General features: G+C 37.8%; 1 protein-coding gene across 9 annotated transcripts in view; it reads left to right on the top strand.

The window, feature by feature from the left end:
• The window catches only part of wnk1b (WNK lysine deficient protein kinase 1b), a 293,364-nt gene that overhangs the window by 47,223 nt on the left and 222,422 nt on the right, over window positions 1-23,719 (top strand). For all 9 annotated transcript variants that reach the window (XM_051920252.1, XM_051920244.1, XM_051920239.1 and 6 more), the window contains exon 4: window positions 20,675-20,895. In XM_051920252.1, coding sequence (XP_051776212.1) covers window positions 20,675-20,895 — 221 coding nt within the window. The remainder of the gene's footprint in view (window positions 1-20,674; window positions 20,896-23,719) is intronic.

Raw genomic sequence — 23,719 nt, 5'->3', positions numbered from 1 at the left:
TCACGGTGCTTTGATTAGGTGGTGGTGGTGCAGGTTGCCACCACAGAAAACCGGAAAAAGAACAGAAGAGAAAGTAGGGGTTAGTACGGATTTCGGAGCCACCATGAATAGTAATGATAATTATTATATAATATAATATGCAGAGCATCAGGATTAAATTAAAATGAAGTTATGAGAAAGCAATGTTAAAGTAATGTGTTTTCAGCAGTGTTTTAAAGTGCTCCACCGTATTAGCCTGGCGAATTCCTATTGGCAGGCTATTCCAGATTTTAGGTGCATGACAGTAGAAGGCTGTCTCACCACTTCTTTTAAGTTTAGCTCTTGGAATTCTAAGCAGACACTCATTTGAAGATCTAAGGTTACAATTTGGAATATAAGATGTCAGACAATCCGATATATAAAATGGAGTGAGATTTGGCTTTGTAAAACCATAAGCAATATTTTAAAGTCAATTCTAAATGACACAGGTAACCAGTGTAGTGACATAAAACTGAAGAAATGTGCTCAGATTTTCTTTTCCTAGTTAGGATTCTAGCAGCTGCATTCTGCACTAGTTGCAATCGATTTATGTCTTTTTTGGGTAGTCCTGAGAGGAGTGCGTTACAGTGATCTAGTCGACTGAAAACAAAAGCGTGAACTAATTTTTCAGCATCTTTCAATGTTATAAGAGGTCTTTTGCTATGTTTCTTAAGTGAAAAAATGCTGTCCTAGTGATCTGATTAATATGTTGTTTAAAATTCAGGTCACAGTCAACAGTTACCCCTAAATTCTTTACCTCTGTCTTGACTTTTAATCCTAATGCATCAAGTTTATTTCTAATAACCTCATTATATCCGTTATTGCCTATCACTAAAATTTCAGTTTTCTCTTTATATATCTTGAGAAAATTACTATTCATCCACTCAGAAACACAAGTAAGTGTTAGTGAAACAACAGAGTCAGGGTCATCAGGTGCTATTGATAAATACAGCTGCATGTCATCAGCATAGCTGTGGTAGCTCACGTTATGCCACGAGATAATCTGACCTAACGGAAGCATGTAGATCGAAAAGAGCAGCGGACCTAGGATTGAGCGTTGTGGAACACCATATAAAATATCATGTGTCTTTGAAGTATAATTAGCACAACTAACAAAGAATTTTCTACCTGTCAGGTAGGATTCAAACCAATTTAAGACACTGCCAGAGAGTCAACCTGTATACGTAAATTGACATATAGTTATGTATTTCAATCCCATTCCAGAGACCACCATTTCCCATTAACTATGATGTCTCTGCACAAGCTTATAGAGCTATAGATAAATGTACATGTCTGCTCAACAAATTATTTTTGTTCTAATTCCTTATTTTCCCAATGCAAAAGAGGCAAGTTAACACTATGCATGTGATCTCTAAACTGTTTAAATTCTGCATGGGACAAAATAAAATCGGGAAGATTATAAAAAAATCGATGGATGTGTGTATAGAAGTTGACTACCTTTAAAAAAGAATGTAAGTTATGTTTATGTAAAGTAAATACAGTCTTAGTATGGTATATGCAGTTTGTCAAGAATGGCTCTTTTATGAAACTGTTAAGATAAGCTATTCTTGTCAACATAACCTTTATAGAAATGTTTTGTGGAAAATACCACTTTTCATTAAAAGCAAATCAAATTTAACATACACTAGGGTGTATGCTTTATATTTAAAAAGCATGTAGTTTCATAATAAGCACGGAGTTTTTTTTTTTGTTGTTGTTTTTGTCACTGTAAATGAAATTTTGAAATCCATTTAAGAGGCTTAGGGTCCTTACAATTGGACTATTGTCTGCTGTTTTTATTTCCTTTTTTAAAATTATTTATTTAGCAGTGAAAAATTAATCTGTTTTACCAAACAGGAAAAACATGCATCGTTTTCTTTTGGATGTGTCCTAGTGATATTGTTAAGAGTTTTAATGGTTTCAACAACTCCCACAAGTATGCTTGGCTTCCATTATTAGAACAACGTGATCTGTCAGGTTGTTTCTAACCAGTATAGTATTAAAATGTGCACTTTTTTCCTTAAGCAGCTTTTTAAATTTATTTTTTCTTAACTAAAGCATTAGGGTTGAGTGGTTTTTCTGTTGTTTAAAAAAATCCATTATTTTCCAAAGGATGCATCCTGATGATTATAGATTTGAACTTCAAGCTCAGTGGTTGAAAAAATTAAAAATTATCAGTAAGAAAATGTTTAGCTTTCTGTTTTCCTTTCTGTGTAAAGATAACCAAATAGTGAATATTATGTCCATTATTCAGTACTTTTTGGACACCTGTTTGTAAACTAAGAAGTCTTGGTATATCAATGTAAAAGGTGAGAAATGTTCACAAAATGTAGGTATGATAGTGATGTGCCTATCAGCCAGGCAATAATGAAATACAGAGACTCTAATGGAAACACATTGTTGTGGCACTGAATCATAAACTTTGTGACAGGACTTGGATGATATCTCAGTAAAGTAAGTACCAGTGAAATTAAGATCCTTGACAGACCCCATGTTTACTGGTAATAGCAGTAAATTTGGCATTATTTTTTGAAACTATAAAACCATTTTATTGCTCAGTGGCACATTAGAAAAGTCTAGACAAGAACAGGTCATTTAGCCCAACAAAAGCTCTCCAGTCCTATTCACTTAATTCTTCTAAAAAAGCATCAAGTCTAGCTTCGAAAATCCCTAAGGTCATACTGTCTACCACATTACTTGGTAGCTTATTCCAAGTGTCTCTAGTTTTTTTGTGTAAAGAAAAACTTTCTCATGTTTGTGCAGAATTTACCCTTAACAAGTTTCCAACTGTGTCCCCGTGTTCCTGATGAACTCATTTTAAAATAGTCTAGATACATCGTACTAATTCCCTTCATTATTTTAAACACTTCAATCATGTTACCTCTTAATCTTCTTTTGCTTAAACTGAAAAGGCTCGGCTCTTTTAATCTTTCTTCATAATTTATCTCCTGTAACCCTTCTGTGGACCTTTTCTAGTGCTGCTATGTAGCCTGGAGACCTTATGGAGAATCACAGGAATAGTGGGGTAGAGGGGTCCTTTCATTGGATTGGCTGGTCCAGCGCTGTTTCAGCTGTGGAATGGCCAAATGGGGGAGGCAGCTTGATGGCTGAGGTCTCCAGGACCCTAACAAATCCAAATCATATTATAGATAGTGCTGTCATTCGGAAAGGGTCCGCAATTTAAAGATAACTATTTAAATGACATATTTTGGTTATTAGTACTACTCAGAGGTAACTTATTTAGCACTTAACTTCTTATATCATGGATTCGATCTTCATACAGAAATGTGAAATGAAGAAATGAAAAAAAAAACAGCGTAACTTTTACCTTTGCAACTTTCTTTTGGCATTGCACCAGGACTGCCATAACTGCCACTTCCCTGCACCTGTGTCAATATGTATAAATCAAGGAAATGGATGCCAGTGCTATGATGTGGCTATCGCTGTGAACTGTGTAATACGAAATTTTAAACCTTTAAATGAAGATTTTATTACATAAAATTTTTAAAGGTAGTATATAAATATGGCAATGGATGTGTATGTAATTCTTTATGTACACACTTTTTGCCTTATTGTTTTGTAATGTAAAAAAAAAAAAAATGTAATAAATAAATAAATAAATAAATGCCCAGACCAAAGCACTGCCTTGTTGCCAGCCCTGGATGCAACATTAAACAGGACACATTTATCTTACAAATTAACATGTTAAATTTCCCACATATGTATGTATATATATATGTGTGTGTGTGTGTGTGTGTATGTATGTATATGTATGTATGTACAGGGTAGGATTCAAAAGTAATGAGCCTTTGTTCAAAAAGACAAATTTATTGAGCAAATCGGTACAACTAATTAATAGTCTTCAAAATAGGCACCTCCTGCATCAATACACTTTTGTAGGCGGCTTTTCCATGACTCGAAGGCGTCCACGTAGGCCTGTTCCGGGATGGCTGCAAGGGCTGCCTTGAGATTTGCTTGGATGTCCTCGATCGAGTCGAAGCGTTTTCCTTTCAGCGCTGATTTTAATCGCGGAAACAAGAAGAAGTCAGAAGGCGACACGTCCGGACTGTAGGGAGGCTGGGGGACCACCGGAACGTTCACCCGGGCCAGGTAGGTGCTCACGATGAAGGCGGTGTGGCTGGGTGCGTTATCGTGGTGAAGCTTCCAGCTGTCCTTGATGTCCCTTCGCTTGCGCGCGACACTTCTTTTCAGCCTTTTCAGGACTTCCAAGTAGTAAGCAGCATTCACGGTCTGTCCTTGCGGGACAAACTCGTAGTGGATGATCCCCTTCACTCCGAAGAAGGCAATGAGCATGGTCTTCGTCTTCCAACGCGTACCGTTGCTCTAATGAACTTTCCATTCCGCAGTGTAACGCACTACCGCACAGGGGTTCCCGTCAAGGCCGATCCTACCGCTCCGAAAGCTCGGAGCGGTAGGAGCTCCGTTGCGTTGTGAAGCCAACACCCACCGTTGCTGTTGCTGGCAAGTGGGGCGCGCGGCGAGGTACGTTCGCATCAGAACAAAATGAGGCTCATTACTTTTGAATCCTACCCTGTATGTCAGAGTTCGCGGCCTCAGTCATTCGCACATTTTTTCCTTAGAACCTATCTAATAATTGTTAGCGGAAACCGCAAATATCCTCTGCAATTTTTATGGCTTTTTTCATGGCAATACTGTACTGTAGAGAACAGGAAGCAACTGTAGAGGAAACGCGGCTTGGGATGGTGAAAGTAGCCAATAGAATTTGAAACTGCAACTCCCTGCAGTGGCTCTGATTGGTCTTCTGCTGAGGGTGCTGGGGCTGTTGGGGTCAAAGGATGTCAGCGCGGCTTTTAAAAAGGGGGCCGGTGACCAAAAGCAAAAAAAAAGTTTTTGTAATTTGTGTTTCAAGTTCCTGTCTCTCTGCCTGCCTTCTGTTGGGTTACCTGTACTTATTTGTTTTGTCCTGGATCGTTTCATGGCTCTCCTGTCTCTTCCTGTCTCTACAATCTCCTGTGTTTCTGTGCAATTCTGTGACCCAAGCATGACACCCTGCAGCCTCACCGTCTCTGGGATTGTGCCGCTGCATTAGACTAGCCTGCCAGCGTCAGTGTTTACCTCTGTGTGCTCGCGTGCTGCCAGTTCAAGCGCAGTTGGCTCGGTGATTTACTTAATTTCATCCATGTTCCAGTAGTTTTTTAAATGCAATTAAAACGCGCTTGCATGAATTACAGTACATATAGCGGTAACATCGGTAGTTTACATTCTAGCACTGCGGGAGACATAGCAGTACAGTATACAGGTTTTCCTTTACATTCTTTATTTTTAGTAATTTATTAAGCTGAGTTTGAAATTAAAGTGAAGTGTTTTGGGGGCATATTTGGGGTTTAAACTATAAAAATAGGCATTTTTTTAATGACATCCAAAATTTGTGGTTTTTCACAATTCGCAGGTGCTCTAGGAATGTAATCCCCGCGAATTTTGGGGGTGTACTGTATATGTAGTAATGAAACAGGACAGTGAGGAGGGCCCTGCCTGGCTCATGACGTCATGCTTCCTCCTCCCCTCGGCCTGCAGCCTCTGTCTCAGATTAGTGCAAATATATATTGCTCCTGCAAGCGGACTGTGATTCTTTGCGGAATGAGATAAGTCACAAAATCAACGGGAATGTTTTTTTATTTTTTTAACATTACGAAACAATAATACAAACAAGTTAAATGTGAACCGGAAGAATTGCATACGCATCCAGTACTTTTGAGAACAAAAATTTTATTTAAAAGTTTCAAATTATATAATTACCTTATGTGATTGCCACATGTCAGTATGTGGTACCAGTATTCATTTCCTTGATTTATACATACCGACATAGGTGCAGAGGTTTCGGAGGGAGGAGGGGTTTATGCTAGTCCTGGAGCAATACTAAAGAAAAGTAGCGAAGTTAAAAATTATGTGCTCTTTTTCTTTCTTTTTTTTTTTTTTTTAACCTGAATTTTATTAAAGGGTAGGCAAGCCAATGTACAGAGGAAAATAACACTGTAACATTACATAATTATACAACAATGAGATTCTCTATTTATCCCAAAACATTAATCAAGGGAAGGTTAAAACATGGAAGTTGCATAGAACAGTGAATCATGAACTAAAAGAGAGAACTGTTCATTAATAGTAACATATACAGTAAGATATAGTAGTGAAAGGACAATAAAAGCCAGCCAGCTTCACCTCCACTGAATACTTGTTAATGAGTGCAATCATAAAGTTTAGTTTACAATACCCTTGAGCAAGTAATTAAAGTAACATCTTTATTTAATATATGGCCCTTTATACCAGTATAAGCAAGCCTTTTCATATCTAGTGAATGTATCATTTTTAACTGCAATAATTTTTTCAAAAGAAGCACAGAGGTCTATTTCTTCCAAGATGTCAAAGTTTTCAGGCAATATAACCAGTCTTGCAGCAAATAAAAATGTCACATTTTGGTTAATAGTCGTCTAATCCCAATCCAAGCAAAGCCAGCTGAGGGTTAATTTAATATTCAGTTTTAAAAGTATGAGAGAAATTTCTGAACTGCCAGCCAATAATGAAAAATTGATTTTCAGGACCACTACATACAGTGGGTACGGAAAAGTATTCAGACCCCCTTCAATTTTTCACTCTTTGTCATATTGTAGCCATTTGCTAAAATCATTTAAATTAATTTTTTCCCTCATTAATGTACACACAGCACCCCATATTGACAGACAAAAAAAAGAATTTTTGAAATTGTTTCAGATTTATTAAAAAAGAAAAACTGAAATATCACATGGTCCTAAGTATTCAGATCCTTTGCTCAGTATTTAGTAGAAGCACCCTTTTAAGCTAATGCAGCCATGAGTCTTCTTGGGAAAGATGCAACAAGTTTTTCACACCTGGATTTGGGGATCCTCTGCCATTCCTCCTTGCAAATCCTCTCCAATTCTGGCCGGTTGGATGGTAAACGTTGGTGGACAGCCATTTTTAGGTCTCTCCAGAGATGCTCAATTGGGTTTAAGTCAGGGCTCTGGCTGGGCCATTCAAGAACAGTCACAGAGTTGTTGTGAAGCCACTCCTTCGTTATTTTAGCTGTGTGCTTAGGGTCATTGTCTTGTTGGAAGGTAAACCTTCGGCCCAGTCTGAGGTCCTTAGCACTCTGGAGAAGGTTTTTGTCCAGGATATCCCTGTACTTGACCGCAATCATCTTTCCCCCGATTGCAACCAGTCGTCCTGTCCCTGCAGCTGAAAAACACCCCCACAGCATGATGCTGCCACCGCCATGCTTCACTGTGGGGACTGTATTGGACAAGTGATGAGCAGTGCCTGGTTGTCTCCACACATACCGCTTAGAATTAAGGCCAAAAAGTTCTATCTTGGTCTCATCAGACCAGAGAATCTTATTTCTCACCATCTCAGAGTCCTTCAGGTGTCTTTTAGCAAACTCCATGCGGGCTGTCCTGTGTCTTGCACTGAGGTATGTGCTCCTCACAATGCTCAGCGGGAGCGACCACTACCAACTGCCCAAGGTGTTGGCCAAACACCCCGCTAGGGCTTTCTGTCCAGCTGCCTGCGAGCCTGCACTCTCTGTCTCTCTCTCTCACCAGCTTTCTCCTTGTTACTTCCTGCCTTCTTCCCTGCAACCTCCGTCTTTCTTTTCTCTTCCTTTTCATTTTTTTTCCTACTAGCCGCCTCGTGCTTCTATATATTACGGGGACGTGGATCAGCTGTGGCAATCAGCAGCTCCCGGGAACAGTTACGGATGCGGACGACTCCTCACCTGTGCACTTAAGTGAGAATCGCCCGCATCACGAATTCCCCGAGAACCACTCGGCACCACACCACCACGCCCTCTCGCTAAGCCGCAAGTGCGGCGATTATTTATTTTAAAAACTGGCCCTTTTGACCTGAGCTGTGGACCCGCTATGCCACATGTTACTACTTTAAACAGTATTATGTATATGCTGATAACCAATATTTTATTGGACTTATGTCCCGTGTCTCAAAAACTAGGCCAAACATAGTAACTATTTCTGGTGGGTGAACTGCTATCATATACATAATGTTTCACAAGGAAGACATATTTTTGCATATCTTGTACCAACAGAGAGACGAGACCTCAAAAAGTTGTGAAAACTGAACATTTTATTTTTTCAGCTTTGGAGGTTTGGGAACAATGAACGGAAAACCATTTTCACAATTTCTAATTTTTCTGTTTTTCATGTTAGTGAAGATCAATATTAAGTCAGCAGAGCTATAAAGAAAAGAATATATAGAAATTAATTTAGGAACATATGGTGAGTGAAAGAAATTCTCAGTTTATGCTAAGTAAAATCTTTTTTGAATTATTTAAATATTTTAGTTTTTTCAGGAAATATTTGACATCTTGCAAAGGCTGCCAAATGCTAAAAATATGGTGATGGCTGCCATCTTTAAAGGGGGCTAGCAGGGAGCAGGGTAGGAGAAGACGTGAAAAAAAATTGTGGCTGTCAATCAGCTATAAACTATTCAGCAGCAGCTTTTTTTCAGAATTGGATGATTCTTGATGGAATAACCACTCATTGTTTATTTAAACTTTCTAATTGTTGTATTTTCTTTTTACTACTTCTTATTTTACATTCGGAAGCATGCACTAGTTCATTTACTGTATATTTATAAGATTTTTTTTCTTTTCTAAACATAATTGCTTAACTCTGTCAGTTTATTTTTGAATCACTTTCTCTGTGGAGTTTGCTGTCTTAACACTAGAATTACTAGAGTCTACGAAAAAACTCATAGATCCAGCCTACCTTAAAACCGTTCTCACTTCTCTTTTGTGTTCTAAATGTGCGATTACGAGTAGCAAGCAGCCGGCTATTCCATCCACCACCATTGCAGAACGTTCACTAAGTTTTCCCAGCTCATGCCTTGTTTGATTATCTGGGAGTGCTTGAACTGCTGGAGTTTTAGAGTGGAAATAATAGATGTTATTTGGAACACACGCATTTCATGTGTGTTTCCCTTTCTACAGTAATCTGTGTAAACACATTGTTAAAACAGAAACCTTTTCATATTTTAGTAATAAATGTTACAAAATGTAGGCATAAACTATAGAATGTGCGAAGCCTGACGTCCAAACATCAAATAAACACTTTCACAAAAGGTTCAAGGATGACACAACACCTTCCGTGGCGTAACGCTAAGATTTGCAAACTCAGAGCACAGCAGCCCTGCCGTGCCTTAGAGACCCGGGTTCGATTCCCCGCTGGGGAGGAAGTGTTTTTTTTTTGTTTTTTTTTTTTAGCCTCAAATGGACATAAAATTTATAAATTGGTATGCACTGTAAATCATTAAGTTTAAAATGTTGATCACGGTTATTTCTGTTGATTAATTCTTGCTTTTTTACTTAGTCAAAACAGGAGCTTATTCAGCTTCTGATCTGACTCTTAAGTAACAGCGCCAGTATAAATCACACCCAATCTGACGCTGTTCGTTTTCAAATAATATTGCATTACTTCTACGATGTTTTCTGATTGGTACTATTCACGTCATAAGATGATTTCTTCAAAATGTCACATATATTTGTCTCTTTTTTTAAAATGTGCATTGATCACCACCAGCATTTTGTAGCTAGTGCTGGGCGGTATACCGGTTCATACCAAAAACCGTTTTTTATATTTGTTATGATATGGATTTTTCTCATACCGCAACAGTTAAAATAGGCTAAGCAATGTTCGGAACCTGGCGCAGCGGGAAACTGTTTAAGGGGGGACCTTTTTCACTGCTACACCGCTAAACACGCATGCGTTAGTGGAGGTATTGCGCAGTGAAAATGGACGGTGAACATTGTAAAACTGAAGCTGTAGCAGATGATAAAGTTAAATATGATGACACAGAAGAACTTTTGCCGAAGAAAGGAGCCGTGTCTGTTGTCTGCAGATACTTTGGCTTTAAAAAGTCGGATATGGACCAAACAACTATTTATTGTAAATGCTGTCGAGCTAAAGTTGTCGCCGGAGGCGGCAACACGAGCAATTTGCTGCACCACCTTAGCCGCAAACATGCGTTGGAGTACCATGAATGCATGGAACTAAGATTGGCACCCTCCACGTCCTCAGGTAAAACTGAAAAACCTAGGGGACATTCAAGTCAGATGTCACTTGTAGACGCGTTTGCTAGAAGTACTGCCTACGACAAAAAAAGCAAGCGGTGGATCGAGATAACCAACACCATTACAGTCCATATAGCCAAAGATATGGTTCCGTTAAGTACTGTGGAGAGAGGCTGATTCAGGGCTATGATCAAGACACTGGATCCCAGATATGTGATCCCAAGTCGCAAGTACTTTAGCCAAACGGCGATTCCCGACTTGTACCGAGAACACAGAGGGAAATTACAAGCAGAGGTGGCTACAGTCACCGACTATTCAACTACAGCAGATGTGTGGTCAAGTCGCACTATGGAGCCATATCTGAGCCTGACGATTCATTTTATAAATGATGACTGGCTATTGAAAAGTTATTGCCTCCAAACAAGCTATTTTCCAAATGACCACACTGGCAAATTACTTGCTGCAGGCTTGCTGAAGGCACTCAATTCCTGGGGGCTTGCAGAGCAGAGGCAAGTGGCCATCACAACGGACAGTGGGGCCAACATCAAGAAGGCTGTCAAAATTAACAATTGGACAAGACTCCAGTGCTTTGGACACAGGCTTCACACAGCCATAGGTATGTAATAGTTATTAAAAAAAACTATTTTAAGTAATGGTAGTAAAAACATACCATAGTAATAATGTAGCAACCTCCGCGTCAGGTTCGAGAAGAAAAAAAAACAGACAGACGTAGTAAAGTCTCACAAAAGTTTATTTGAACAGTCAAGAAATAAGAACGCCGACTTTGTAACCCTACCACACAACCTTCCAGTTCCTTCTCCAACTCACCACTCTCCCCACTTCTCCCGTCCCGGGTGTCGCCCCCCCCCATACCGCGTCTATCATGCCCCCGCTGTCATTCCTCTGCGCTGTACTCCGCCTTCGCTCAGTCGGATTCAACAGTCACTTCAAAAAAAAAAAAAAAAGGCTTCAACCTGGCTGAAACGCTATAATAAGAAATGTATAATGAAAGTGTGTACAGTAATCCCTCCTCCATCGCGGGGGTTGCGTTCCAGAGCCACCCGCGAAATAGGAAAATCCGCGAAGTAGAAACCATATGTTTATATGGTTATTTTTAGAATGTCATGCTTGGGTCACAGATTTGCGCAGAAACACAGGAGGTTGTAGAGAGACAGGAACGTTATTCAAACACTGCAAACAAACATTTGTCTCTTTTTCAAAAGTTTAAACTGTGCTCCATGACAAGACAGAGATGACAGTTCTGTCTCACAATTAAAAGAATGCAAACATATCTTCCTTTTCAAAGGAGTGCAAAGCAAGCAGTCAAAAAAAAAATCAATAGGGCTTTTTGGCTTTTAAGTATGCGAAGCACCGCCGGTACAAAGCTGTTGAAGGCGGCAGCTCACACCCCCTCTGTCAGGAGCAGGAAGAGACAGAGAGAGAGAGAGAGAGAGATAGAGAGAGACAGATAAAAAAAATCAATACGTGCCCTTTGAGCTTTTAAGTATGCGAAGCTCCGTGCAGCATGTCCTTCAGGAAGCAGCTGCACACAGCCCCCCTGCTCACACCCCCCTACGTCAGCGCAAGAGAGAGAGAGAGAGAGAGAGAGAAAGTAAGCTGGATAGCTTCTCAGCCATCTGCCAATAGCGTCCCTTGTATGAAATCAACTGGGCAAACCAACTGAGGAAGCATGTACCAGAAATTAAAAGACCTATTGTCCGCAGAAACCCGCGAAGCAGCGAAAAATCCGCGATATATATTTAAATATGCTTACATATAAAATCCGCGATGGAGTGAAGCCGCGAAAGGCGAAGCACGATATAGCGAGGGATCACTGTATAATCAGTTTTCTGTTATCTCTATTATCAGTCAATACAGGTAGTCAGTCCCCTACTTACGATGGTTCAACTAGATTTTTCGAAGTTATGATGTTGAAAGCGAGACAAATATACATTTTCAAGTTGGCGCGGCAAACAAACTTTTCTGTGGGCCGATCGATGCATTACGATACGTTGTCGGAAACTCCCACGTTGTGAGATGCCTCAATCTAGCTAGCTATCGTTTGAGACTCCGATTTTGATGCAAGTGATCATATAGAATCGGGTTGTCAACGTTGGTCCTGGGGACTCCCTGTCGCTGCAGGTTTTTGTTCCAACCAGCTTCTGTTTTTAATTGAACTCCTGGGCTAATTAAGTGAACTGATATTTCCCAAGTTCTGTGTTTAGGGAACAATATATTAATTAGAAAACTAAGTTTGCTAAAAAAAAAAAAAAAAAAATATTAAAATGTACCAAGCAGTTATACATAATACCTAATACATACAGCAGTTATATAGGAATAATGTATTTTTTTTCTTTTTAACAGTATTTTCATCTTGATTTTCATTCTACTTTTCAAGGTGTTCTAATTGTTTAATTAATCCATTATTTACTAATTAGTGGGTGTGACGCTAAAGTAGTTGCAGCCTTTGATTATTCAGTGTGTTGTTTGCCAGCGTGTCTGATCTGCTCGTTTTAAGTTGTCATTATTAAGATACAACGAAGGGGGAAAAAACTGCACAGAGAAAGGGCAAAGTATAATGAAATCAACAAAAGAAAGTTAAGCATTTAAATCTATAGCAAAAGCAGAAATTTTATAAATGTCTTATAAATGTAAAACAACATGCTTTTCTGAATGTCGAATAAAAGAAAAAAAAATACCAGCTAATTAAGTGAGCTCAGTGTTATCAGGTGTTGTCACTGATTAGGAATCTGGTTGGAACAAAAACCTGTAGTCACAGTGGGTCCCCAGGACCGAGTTTGAGAAACACTGATATAGATGGAGATCAAAAATGAAAGTGAGGTACCGGGATCAGCTGATCTGACCCCAGCTGATTGTGGTGCTGAACACGTTCCTGTAGCTTGTGCTGAACACGTACTGAAAGAGTTTTCAGTACTAGTGGGAACATTGTCACGTTCCACAGGGCAGTACTCAAACCAGATGCTGTTGACCATCTGGTTTTCCTTGCCCAGAATTTGTAATGGCTAAGATTTACATAAATGCCTTGTTCATTATGTTCAAATGTGTGAATACACATTCACTTTTTTTTTCTCAATACTTGAATACTGTATAATGTATCTGGGCTTGAAGCTTTGAAGTAATAGTATTATTACTGGAATTTGCACTATTTATTTTATTGTTATTATTACTGGAAGTTGAACTATTATTTATTTTATTGTTATAATTTATTAGTTTAAGTATTATGCAGTTTAATGATGGGATGGTTGAAAATATGTTGTCAAAATAGTTGTTTGCAAAATTTGTTCAATAAAAAGATTCTATATTTTGACTGCATCTGTCATGCAATGTGATTCCTTCTCTTCATTAGTGCCACCCCCTTGAAAACCATCACTTTATGGGACCATTCAAACCTGTATTAACACTTTTGTGCACATTAAAATGTTTTTTTTGTACAATGTACAATGCTCATGACAGTGGAATAGGTTATTCTTAGCCAGTCTACTGCAGTAATTGCAGTGGAAAATGTGGTTAACATCCACTCATGCATGTGAAAAAAATACCGTGAAACCGGGATAATTTAGAAAAATACCATGATACAAAATTTTGGTCATACCGCCCACCCCTAGTTGTAGCACACAGCAACTGGCCACCTGTATGTTCTTGCACGCACTGAATAAGACTGCTATATGCAATCATCAGATTCAAATGTTAACAGTTAACACACGCAAGGATCGTCTTTCCTACATTTACAACATGTGTACCTGTTACAATGTACACACTTCTCTCTATACTGTGGTTTCTATTACACACCTGAAAGAAAGACAATATATGTGAAAATATCATCGCACTAAATGCAATATTATTTGAAAACGAACAGCGTCAGATCGGGTGTGAATTTATGCTGGAACTGGAAATTCTCTGATGTGGAATCAGTTCTGTATGGTTGTGGGCGTGGGTGGTGGACATAACTGGGAATTACTGTGAATGTGCGTAGTGTTTTGAGATAATGAATAGAGCTGCAAATTACAGGTGCTTGCTCAGTGTATTAGGAACCATAGCACAGAGAGGTGTGTACACTGCAACAAGTACACATGTCGTAAATGTAGGAAGGGCACTCCTTGGGTGTGCTATAGTGCGTCTTTATGTGAAAACAGCAGTGTCAGATGGGGAGTGTCTGATGATTGCATATAGCGCTTAAAGTTACTGCTCTTTACTATGCTTTCCTCTGCATGTCCTGGAGTACAAAAGAAACTGCATACAGCAACATGTGGGGACTGGCAAGATTGGGGGGGGGAGACATGCGGTCGTATGTATCGTGATACACTGCAGAGCTATAGTGCGTCTTTATGTGAAAACAGCAGTGTCAGATGGGGTAGGGAAGGATCCTGAACGCGACTGAGAGAATGAAAAGTGAATTAAAAAAAACAAAAACAAAGCTATCCTTTACAAATATCATAAATTACACCGGCTGTTACAGACTGAAATCAAATGTATCTTTTTATTCTAAAATAGTAAAAATAAGAGCAGTGCAATTCTCAAAAGGGAGTCGTGCAGGACCGAACTCATGACCTTTTGATTCCCAGTCAGCAACTGATACTGTTGCGCCACGGCGGCAGTCATAGTAAATGAGTGTCAATGTCGCACACTAAGGCAGCTTTTTTTTTCTGCAGTTACATTTTTGAATAAAATCACACTTGTTCTGTTATATTTGTACCTTTCATGAAAGTGTTTCTTTGATATTTGGACTTCAGGCGTCATACATTATATAGTTTATGCCTACATTTTGTCATTTACTACTAGAATATGAAAACGTTTCTGTTTTAAAAATGTGTTTACACAGATTACTGTAGAAACGGAACGCACATGAAATGCGTGTGTTCCAAATAACGATCTATTATTTCCACTCTAAAACTCCACTTCACTCCCAGATAATCAATAAAGGCATGAGCTGGGAGAAGTTTGTCCACGTTCTAAGTCGGTGGGGGGATGGAATAGCTGGCTGCATGCAGATTGTCTTTATCAGCACATTTAGAAGACAAAAGACGATGGCAGAGAGGTGTGAACGGATTTAAGAAGTGATTTAAGGTGGGACGGATCTACGAGTTTTTTCATAGGCTCTGGTAATTCTAGTGTTAATTATATCCAAATGCTGACAATTAATGACTAGCATAGTAGACTCTGAGGCAAAACACTCGGTGCTAAAGGGAAACAAATTTAGTGTTACTGATTTTTGTGCTTTTTAGTAAATAGTAGCTTAAATAAGTAGAACATTGAAAAGAATAAAATGCTACAAAGCAAAAGAGAAAAGAATAATTATAAATCTAAATTCTAGCTCTGCAGTAAAAATTTAGCATAAACAGTATATTATCTCTGGATTGATAGAAAACACACAAACTGGGAAATAACACCTTGCTTGATTAATGAAGGAGTCCAATTAAAGCTGGAAATTGCTTAGAAATGAACACATGCCTCTGTCACTGAACTTGAAAACCTCAGTTTTAGAAAACTTTAAATATATCAAGATATCTTTAGACCTAGTATCTTTAGACTCCGTAGTTTTGCGTGTCTTACATATCAGACTCAAATAAAAGACAAAATCAGACTACTGTTTTCATGTACGGTAGGCAAGTTTGTTCTCTTTGCATCATAATCTTTGTGTCACCAAAGTTCTGTTAATACAACAATGTTTTCTCCTAATATGATTTTTCACTTTAAGCCTTTGTTTAATGTACTATGTCCCTTATTTTAGCTACATAAGTGGTAGATCCAGATTTACAGCAAAATAAAGAGTTACAAATATCAGTACCAAATAATTTTTAAAGATATTTATATGGTTATGTATTCTGATGGGTTTTTATGTGATATTTGTGTTTCTGTTATGTGTAATTTTGTGTTTATGGTTATCATTTCTATTTTCCATTTCTTGATAAGAATAAATTAAGTTATATTAACTACTAAGAATAAGTCGTTTAGTTTAGTATAGACTCTGCAAAACTATTTACCTGTTACTGTGACAATCTTGTGTTTGTGTCCCCCACACACTTCATCAAAACCAAAGTATTAGTTGTGAGAAGTTTCATTTGAACACATTTAGTAGAAAGTATTTATTGCTGTCTTGAATGCTTCCAACATCTGGTGGTAAGAATATCTAGTAAATTAAAAAAAATGTATACCAGTGCATATGTAATTTTAGTACTTAAAATTATTTAAGAAGTAAAATTTACTTGAACTGTATAAAATGCATTTTGTTTTTTTAATTCTGATGCTCCAAAATGTATGTATAAAATAAATTATGTGAACCACTTTGAAAAGTTTTTTGACATTTCCGGGTCTCAAAGATTTCACTAATTTTTTCCCTGTTATTACAGCTATTGTTGCTTGTTATACTCTAGGACTTATTCTTCATGGCATGTTGAGAGTCTACTGTCATAAAGCCTTATTCCAGTATACCTCTGAACTTTGGTACTTTTCATGACTTTTCAAAAGAACTTTGGTCCATGATATGAGTGCTTTTTTTTTTTTTTTTTTTTTTTTTTTTTTTAAAGAATTTTCTTTTGTTTCCTCTGGGCACTCCGGTTTCCTCCCAACAGTCCAAAGACATACAGGTGTTAGGTACATTGCCAATCCTAAATTGTCCCTAGTGTGTGCTTGGTGCGTGTGCCCTGCAGTGGGCTGGCGCCCTGCATGGGGATTTGTTCCTGCATTTCGCCCTGTGTTGGTTGGGTTTGGCTTCTGCAGTCCTGCATGACCCTGTGTTAGGATATAGCGGGTTGGATAAGGGATGGATGGATTTCTCTTTTAAGGTTTCACAATTTATCATCATCCCCATACCAATGCATTTACTATTTATGTACAAGACCTCCTGGATCATTTATTATTCATATATACTTACTTAATCTCATCTTTGATGCCTGATTCAGTTGTTTGTTTTGTTATTGTGTTTAGCATGGCATAAATTAGGAGTGCAAAATTATCACAAAAATTCATAATTAATGATTATTGCCCTTAATATTTTAATAGTGATTATTGTTGTCACTTGCACATACTGTATTTTGTATACGCGCAGTGTAGTCAAACCTCAGTTTAGCAATTTTCTAGGGAACCACTTTAGTGCTGGGTTAGTTAAAAAATGAAAACTGTAGTGTTTAAAACAATATTGTTTCTTTTTGTATTGTTTGCATTAAAATACAGGATATTTGTATTTGTCATTGGATTTTTAAACTAAAGTAATTTTGAAATTAAATGCAAGTATAACCCAACCACCTTTTTTCTTCTTCAAAATAAATGTTACTTCTATTTAAACAATATGGTAAATATAAGATTAAGATTGTTTTTTGCTGCAAAAGTTGCATATGTATGTAAAATCAAAATACAGGATAAAATTTTAAATAACAGTAGTGTAAGGTTAAGAAATTAATTTAAACACGGAGTGGTGGCTCTGAGGCTAAGGAGCTGCGCTGGTATCCCGAAGGTTGCCGGTTCAAATCCCCGTCACTGCCAAAAGGCCACTGCTCTGCTGGGCCCTTGAGCAAGACCCTTAACCTGTAATTGCTCCAGGGGCGCTGTACAATGGCTGACCCTGCGCTCTGACCCCAAGGGGTATGCGAAAACTACCAAATTCCTAATACAAAAAATTGTATAAGGCGAAATAAAGAACAAAAAAAAAAAAAAAGTTGTGAAATCAATAAAGAATTAGTTTGGTATTTTTCAAGTTGAAGTTATTTCTTCACAACCATGGTATATGTTAATTTGCCACATTAAATTGCTTTCTAAAGTAAAGCACATTTAAAATATTTTAAAAGTAACTTGTGAAACAAACCATTTGCAATATGCTTCACTTTAGAATGCAATTTAATCCAGACTCTGAACTCTGTACTACCCCCCCCCCCGCTCTCTGATCTCCCCCCAGTAGTGAATTTATACACAGTACATTTGTTGCACTTATTACTACTGTTGTTTTTTAGTATTAGTTTTGCATTTATTTATTTCAAATTATTACTATCCATTTACCTATTATTTTTAATTATTTATCTATCATAGTACAGTGTAGTTCTTTACCTCTCTTACATTTGTCCAGCATTTATGTATATTTTGCTATGTGGTCCTTGGGAATGTTATTTCGTGCCACTGTATGCTGCAATATGGTATATGGATGGTATGACAATAAAGCCACTTGACTAATGTGGCAATTTAATACATACCATGTTTGTGAAAAAATAACTTGGACTTAAAAAAATGTCACAATTATCCTATAAATGGATAAAATATTAAAATATATTGAAAGTTCAGTAGGTATTTGGATAGTAGCTAGTGTTGATCAAAGAAATTTGTCAAAGCATTTTTGGTAGCAAATTTACTGGGTTCACCAGTGACCTTGATTACAGAATTTCTCAATGAAAATTTGCATGTGGCCAGTTTAGGCAGACCTAACCAGTGCCCCATTGTGCTCTGTGAGGCTTGTTTAACATCTAAAAGCTGGAGCAGCAAATATTATATGATACTGCCATTGTGACTCTATAATGCTGCTACCTTGCTCATCAGTGGGTATGCTTCCCTTACTTGTAATGTATTATACAGTTATGCACAAAGTGTAGTAGGAGTTTGATGTAGCAGCAAAGCTGTCATGATATAAAATGCACAGACAACATCTGTTTTATGTGGGGAAAGGTGAACCCATGAGATGGCATGTTGTGGGGCAAGTGATCTGTGAGTGAGTGCAGCTCACTTGTAATGTTGTCACAGACATGGTAGATGTAACAGGGTATGCAAGCATAAGAATAAACAATTGCTTTTCTTTACAGGTGTGTGCATCTGCCTTCAAAACATATATGTGATTCAAAACATACGATTATGTGTGTATGTAATTCAATACATGTGCCAGCATTTCAGTACAGCTGTACTCATTATATATTTTGTTTTCTTTTTAAAAGGTTGATTAATTATGGTCAAGTACTACTTTGCATTGGCCCTTCAACATTACGCACATTTTCTAAACAAAAGTGCAAACAACATTGTCATTTAAAATGCAGCAATATAGGAAAAATCAAAGTAGGACAGGAATGTGACATGCACACTGATAAAATAAAGTTTTAAAAATACAACACTAGGTGTTGATATTAGTGACATTTCTAGTGTTAAATTATTTTCTCTCTGTACTTGGTGCCCCTTCGAGGAGCTTGGGGCAATGTGGTGTAAAGTTTGGGAGCCACTGCTCTAGATTTTTGCCCCTGCAGAGGGGTGGGCCTGTTTCAGGCAAGCATCTTGGTTAGGTTAAGTACTGTAGATTGCATCAAACAATCAATCATTTTATCATTAGATATGAGAATTTCTGCATGAACATAGTTGATCCAGCACGTCTCTGACTTCTGCCTATGTGAAAGTTTGTTTTCTCTGTAACTGAGCCCATTCTAGAAAGTGACAATGCTGCCAGATGCATGACATAATCTTGTAAATATTACTTGCAATTATCATTTTTGCTGGAGGCTGTTGCAAACAGAAGAGAACAAAATTCGTAATTTTTTAAAAGATATTGTTAGGGATTAGGCACCAAAAAATGTGTTCAGCATGGTCTGATCAATGATGCAAGTCCCTTGAATTCACCAATGAACTTTTTCTTATTGGATGTATCTATAATGGGTTACAACACTAGAGCCAACTGTAACTGGAAACGTTTGGTCTCAAAAAAATCTGGGAGTACTAAAGGGAATGCAGTAATTGTCACTTTTGAAGGTTTGTGTATCATGGTAGCCAAAATCATTATTGTTGCCAGGGGGCTTTGCCCCAAACCCCACACCGCCAGCACTACGTGCCATTGTGAAGAGGGGGTGTGAATGCACCCCAAGGAGACGCGGTCGCTCCTCCGAAACCCCTCTTAAATGGTGATACAATGGGAAACAAATGGTGGTTTTTTTTAACCTCCTCTTTGCTCGATCAGCTGCTGGCTTGCTACTGCTGCTGTGCTGCGTGATCTGCATCTCATGCGGCGCTTCGAACATTTAAAAGCCTGTACAGCAGCTGTCCTTTTGTCTCATTGCCTTGTCTCTCTTCTCCTCCAGACATCCTCAAACACTATTCGATGTCTTTTCACTGTTCTGTTACTTCACCGAGTAATATTTTCCGTTTGTTTGTGCTAATGTGATCTTTGTTTTTGTCTTTAAGTGGAACTGCCTAAAGCCTACATTATTTTCCACAGTTGACTGACACTGTGGGGTATTTTATAGATTTTTTTTCAACTGAAAGTCCTACATATTTGGTTACATGGTTGTCATGGCTTTAGGAAAGGACATCAAGCCTGTGCTAGTTTGTTGGGAATTTTTAATAATACTATGGCTAACGGTAAATATTGAGGTCTTGTGTTTAACAGATGGTAATAAATTAAATATAGGCCATTAATTTTTTGAAGCATTATCACTACTGAGTAGAGGGTCTTCACATTACTGTAAGCTGCTTGGTTTTGTATAGAAATGTTTGTAATGAAGCCTCACATTGTATTTAACAATCTGCTGACTGTTTTGGTCTGGTTTGCATGTTTTGTAATAGTTGGTATGAATATTAATTTTATTTACCTTTTTTTGTCAGGTATTTGAAGCGCTTCAAGGTAATGAAGATTAAAGTACTTAGAAGCTGGTGTAGACAAATACTGAAGGGTCTGCAGTTCTTGCACACAAGGACACCTCCCATTATCCACAGAGACTTGAAGTGTGACAATATTTTCATTACTGGTCCTACTGGCTCAGTCAAGATTGGTGATCTTGGTCTTGCCACTTTAAAGCGAGCTTCATTTGCAAAGAGTGTCATAGGTATGTCTATCTTTAACCTCAATCTGTACTTGAATCTCCTCAGAATGAAACTCCATAGAGTTTTTACAATGTACTTATATGTGAGATTTGGTTTCAAATGATAAATGTTGCCTTCAGAAGATTATGAGAATTTAAAATGTATTTTGAATTCACGTATTTTTCTGTTTTGAAAGGCTGAAACATGGTCTTGTTCAGTGTTAATTATTTCAGACCACATTTTTTAATATGGTTTAGAAAAACACTAGAGTTATTTAGAGATACCGTTCCTCTTGTATACTATATTTGGGACATAAATTTCTGTAATGTGTTTTTGGAAAGCATGCTTTCATCAAAGTTGCCATAAAACAATTATTGAGCAGAAACTCCTGATTTGATCTCCTTGCTTTGAATATAACTTTCATAAAACACGTAATTTGAAACAAGACATTTTGTTTTGGTACTGAACACATACAGTGTATGTATGTGTGTATATATATATATATATATATATATATATATATATATATATATATATATATATATATATATATATATATATATACATACACACACACACATACATACAGTTAGGTCCATAAATATTTGGACAGAGACAACTTTTTTCTAATTTTGGTCCTGTACATTACCACAATGAATTTTAAATGAAACAACTCAGATGCAGTTGAAGTGCAGACTTTCAGCTTTAATTCTGTGGGGTGAACAAAACGATTGCATAAAAGTGTGAGGCAACTAAAGCATTTTTTTAACACAATCCCTTCATTTCAGGGGCTCAAAAGTAATTGGACAAATTAAATAACTGGAAATAAAATGTTAATTTCTAATACATGGTTGAAAACCCTTTGCTGGCAATGACAGCCTGAAGTCTTGAACTCATGGACATCACCAGATGCTAGGTTTCCTCCTTTTTAATGCTCTGCCAGGCCTTTACTGCAGCGGCTTTCAGGTGCTGTTTGTTTGTGGGCCTTTCTGTCTGAAGTGTAGTCTTCAACAAGTGAAATGCATGCTCAATTGGGTTAAGATCAGGTGACTGACTTGGCCATTCAAGAATTTTCCACTTCTTTGCTTTAATAAACTCCTGGGTTGCTTTGGCTGTATGTTTTGAGTCATTGTCCATCTGTATCATGAAACGCCGCCCAATCAATTTGACTGTATTTAGCTGGATTTGAGCAGACAGTATGTCTGTGAACACCTCAGAATTCATTCGGCTGCTTCTGTCCTGTGTCACATCATCAATAAACACTAGTGTCCCAGTGCCACTGGGAGCTGTGCACGCCCAAGCCATCACACTGCCTCCACCGTGTTTGACAGATTTTGTGGTATGCTTTGGATAATGAGCTGTTCCACGCCTTCTGCATACTTTTTTCTTGCCATCATTCTGGTAGAGGTTGATCTTGGTTTCATCTGTCCAAAGAATGTTTTTCCATAACTGTGCTGGCTTTTTTAGATGTTCTTTAGCAAAGTCCAATCTAGCCTTTCTATTCTTGAGGCTTATGAGTGGCTTGCACCTTGCAGTGCACCCTCTGTATTTACTTTCATGCAGTCATCTCTTTATGGTAGACTTGGATATCGATACGCCTACCCCCTGGAGAGTGTTGTTCACTTGGTTGGCTGTTGTGAAGGGGTTTCTCTTCACCATGGAAATGATTCTGCGATCGTCCACCACTGTTGTCTTCTGTGGACGTCCAGGTCTTTTTGCGTTGCTGAGTTCACCAGTGCTTGCTTTCTTTCTCAGGATGTACCAAACTGTAGATTTTGCCACTCGTTATATTGTAGCAATTTCTCGGATGGGTTTTTTCTGTTTTCGCAGCCTAAGGATGGCTGCTTTCACTTGCAAGGAGAGCTCCTTTGACCGCATGTTTTCTGTTCACAGCAAAATCTTCCTCATGCACCACACCTCAAATCAACTCCAGGCCTTTTATCTGCTTAATTGATAATGACATAACGACGGACTTGCCCACACCTGCCCATGATATAGCCTTTGAGTCAATTGTCCAATTACTTTTGAGCCCCTGAAATGAAGGGATTGTGTTAAAAAAATGCTTTAGTTGCCTCACATTTTTATGCAATCGTTTTGTTCACCCCACTAAATTAAAGCTGAAAGTCTGCACTTCAAGTGCATCTGAGTTGTTTCATTTAAAATTCATTGTGGCAATGTACAGAACCAAAATTAGAAAAAAGTTGTCTCTGTCCAAATATTTATGGACCTAACTGTATATTATATTTTTTAACAGCATGTTTTCTACATGGGGGGCAAAGGTTCATTTGGAAGAATATGGTACAAGCATTTGAATTGAAACTGGTTCAGAGATTACTATTCATTATTTATTAAGCTGTGTTTTTAAAAACTGTGGTCTGATCTATTGCTTTGCAAAAATGTGTTCAGTCTCCATTAAGGGGTTTGATTTTAAAAAGTCTTTTCATTTTATTTTTCCTTTTTCACTCATGAAATAGGGTCACGTAATTCGATTATTTTGTCTCATCATCGTATGCAGCCTAATGTGTTTCTTTAATCAACCTTTATTTTTTGTTTCTGTTTTGCATTTTAAGTAAATTTTGGCTCTAGGGTGTTACTTCAGCTCTATCCATATATCTGCAGTAAGGATATAATTATATACTGCAGTTCCAACAGTAAGTATGTGAGCACAAGGCTCTGGTGAGTGGCCTTAGCACCATGCATACTATTAAAGAAAAATTCCATTTTGCAAAGGATTTTTTTTTCAGTTTTTCTGTGCAAGGCCTTTTTGCCCATCAGTCAAAACTTTCCAGGTAGCAAAAGGTCAACGGCTAGCTATGGATTATCTTAATCTAGATGTTTTTCCCTTTC

The sequence above is a fragment of the Erpetoichthys calabaricus genome, chromosome 1 (genome assembly GCF_900747795.2).
Source record: "Erpetoichthys calabaricus chromosome 1, fErpCal1.3, whole genome shotgun sequence".
Classification (NCBI taxonomy): Eukaryota; Metazoa; Chordata; class Cladistia; order Polypteriformes; family Polypteridae; genus Erpetoichthys; species Erpetoichthys calabaricus.
Note: the sequence above shows the minus strand (reverse complement) of the source record. Positions and strands in the feature narration are given on the sequence as shown.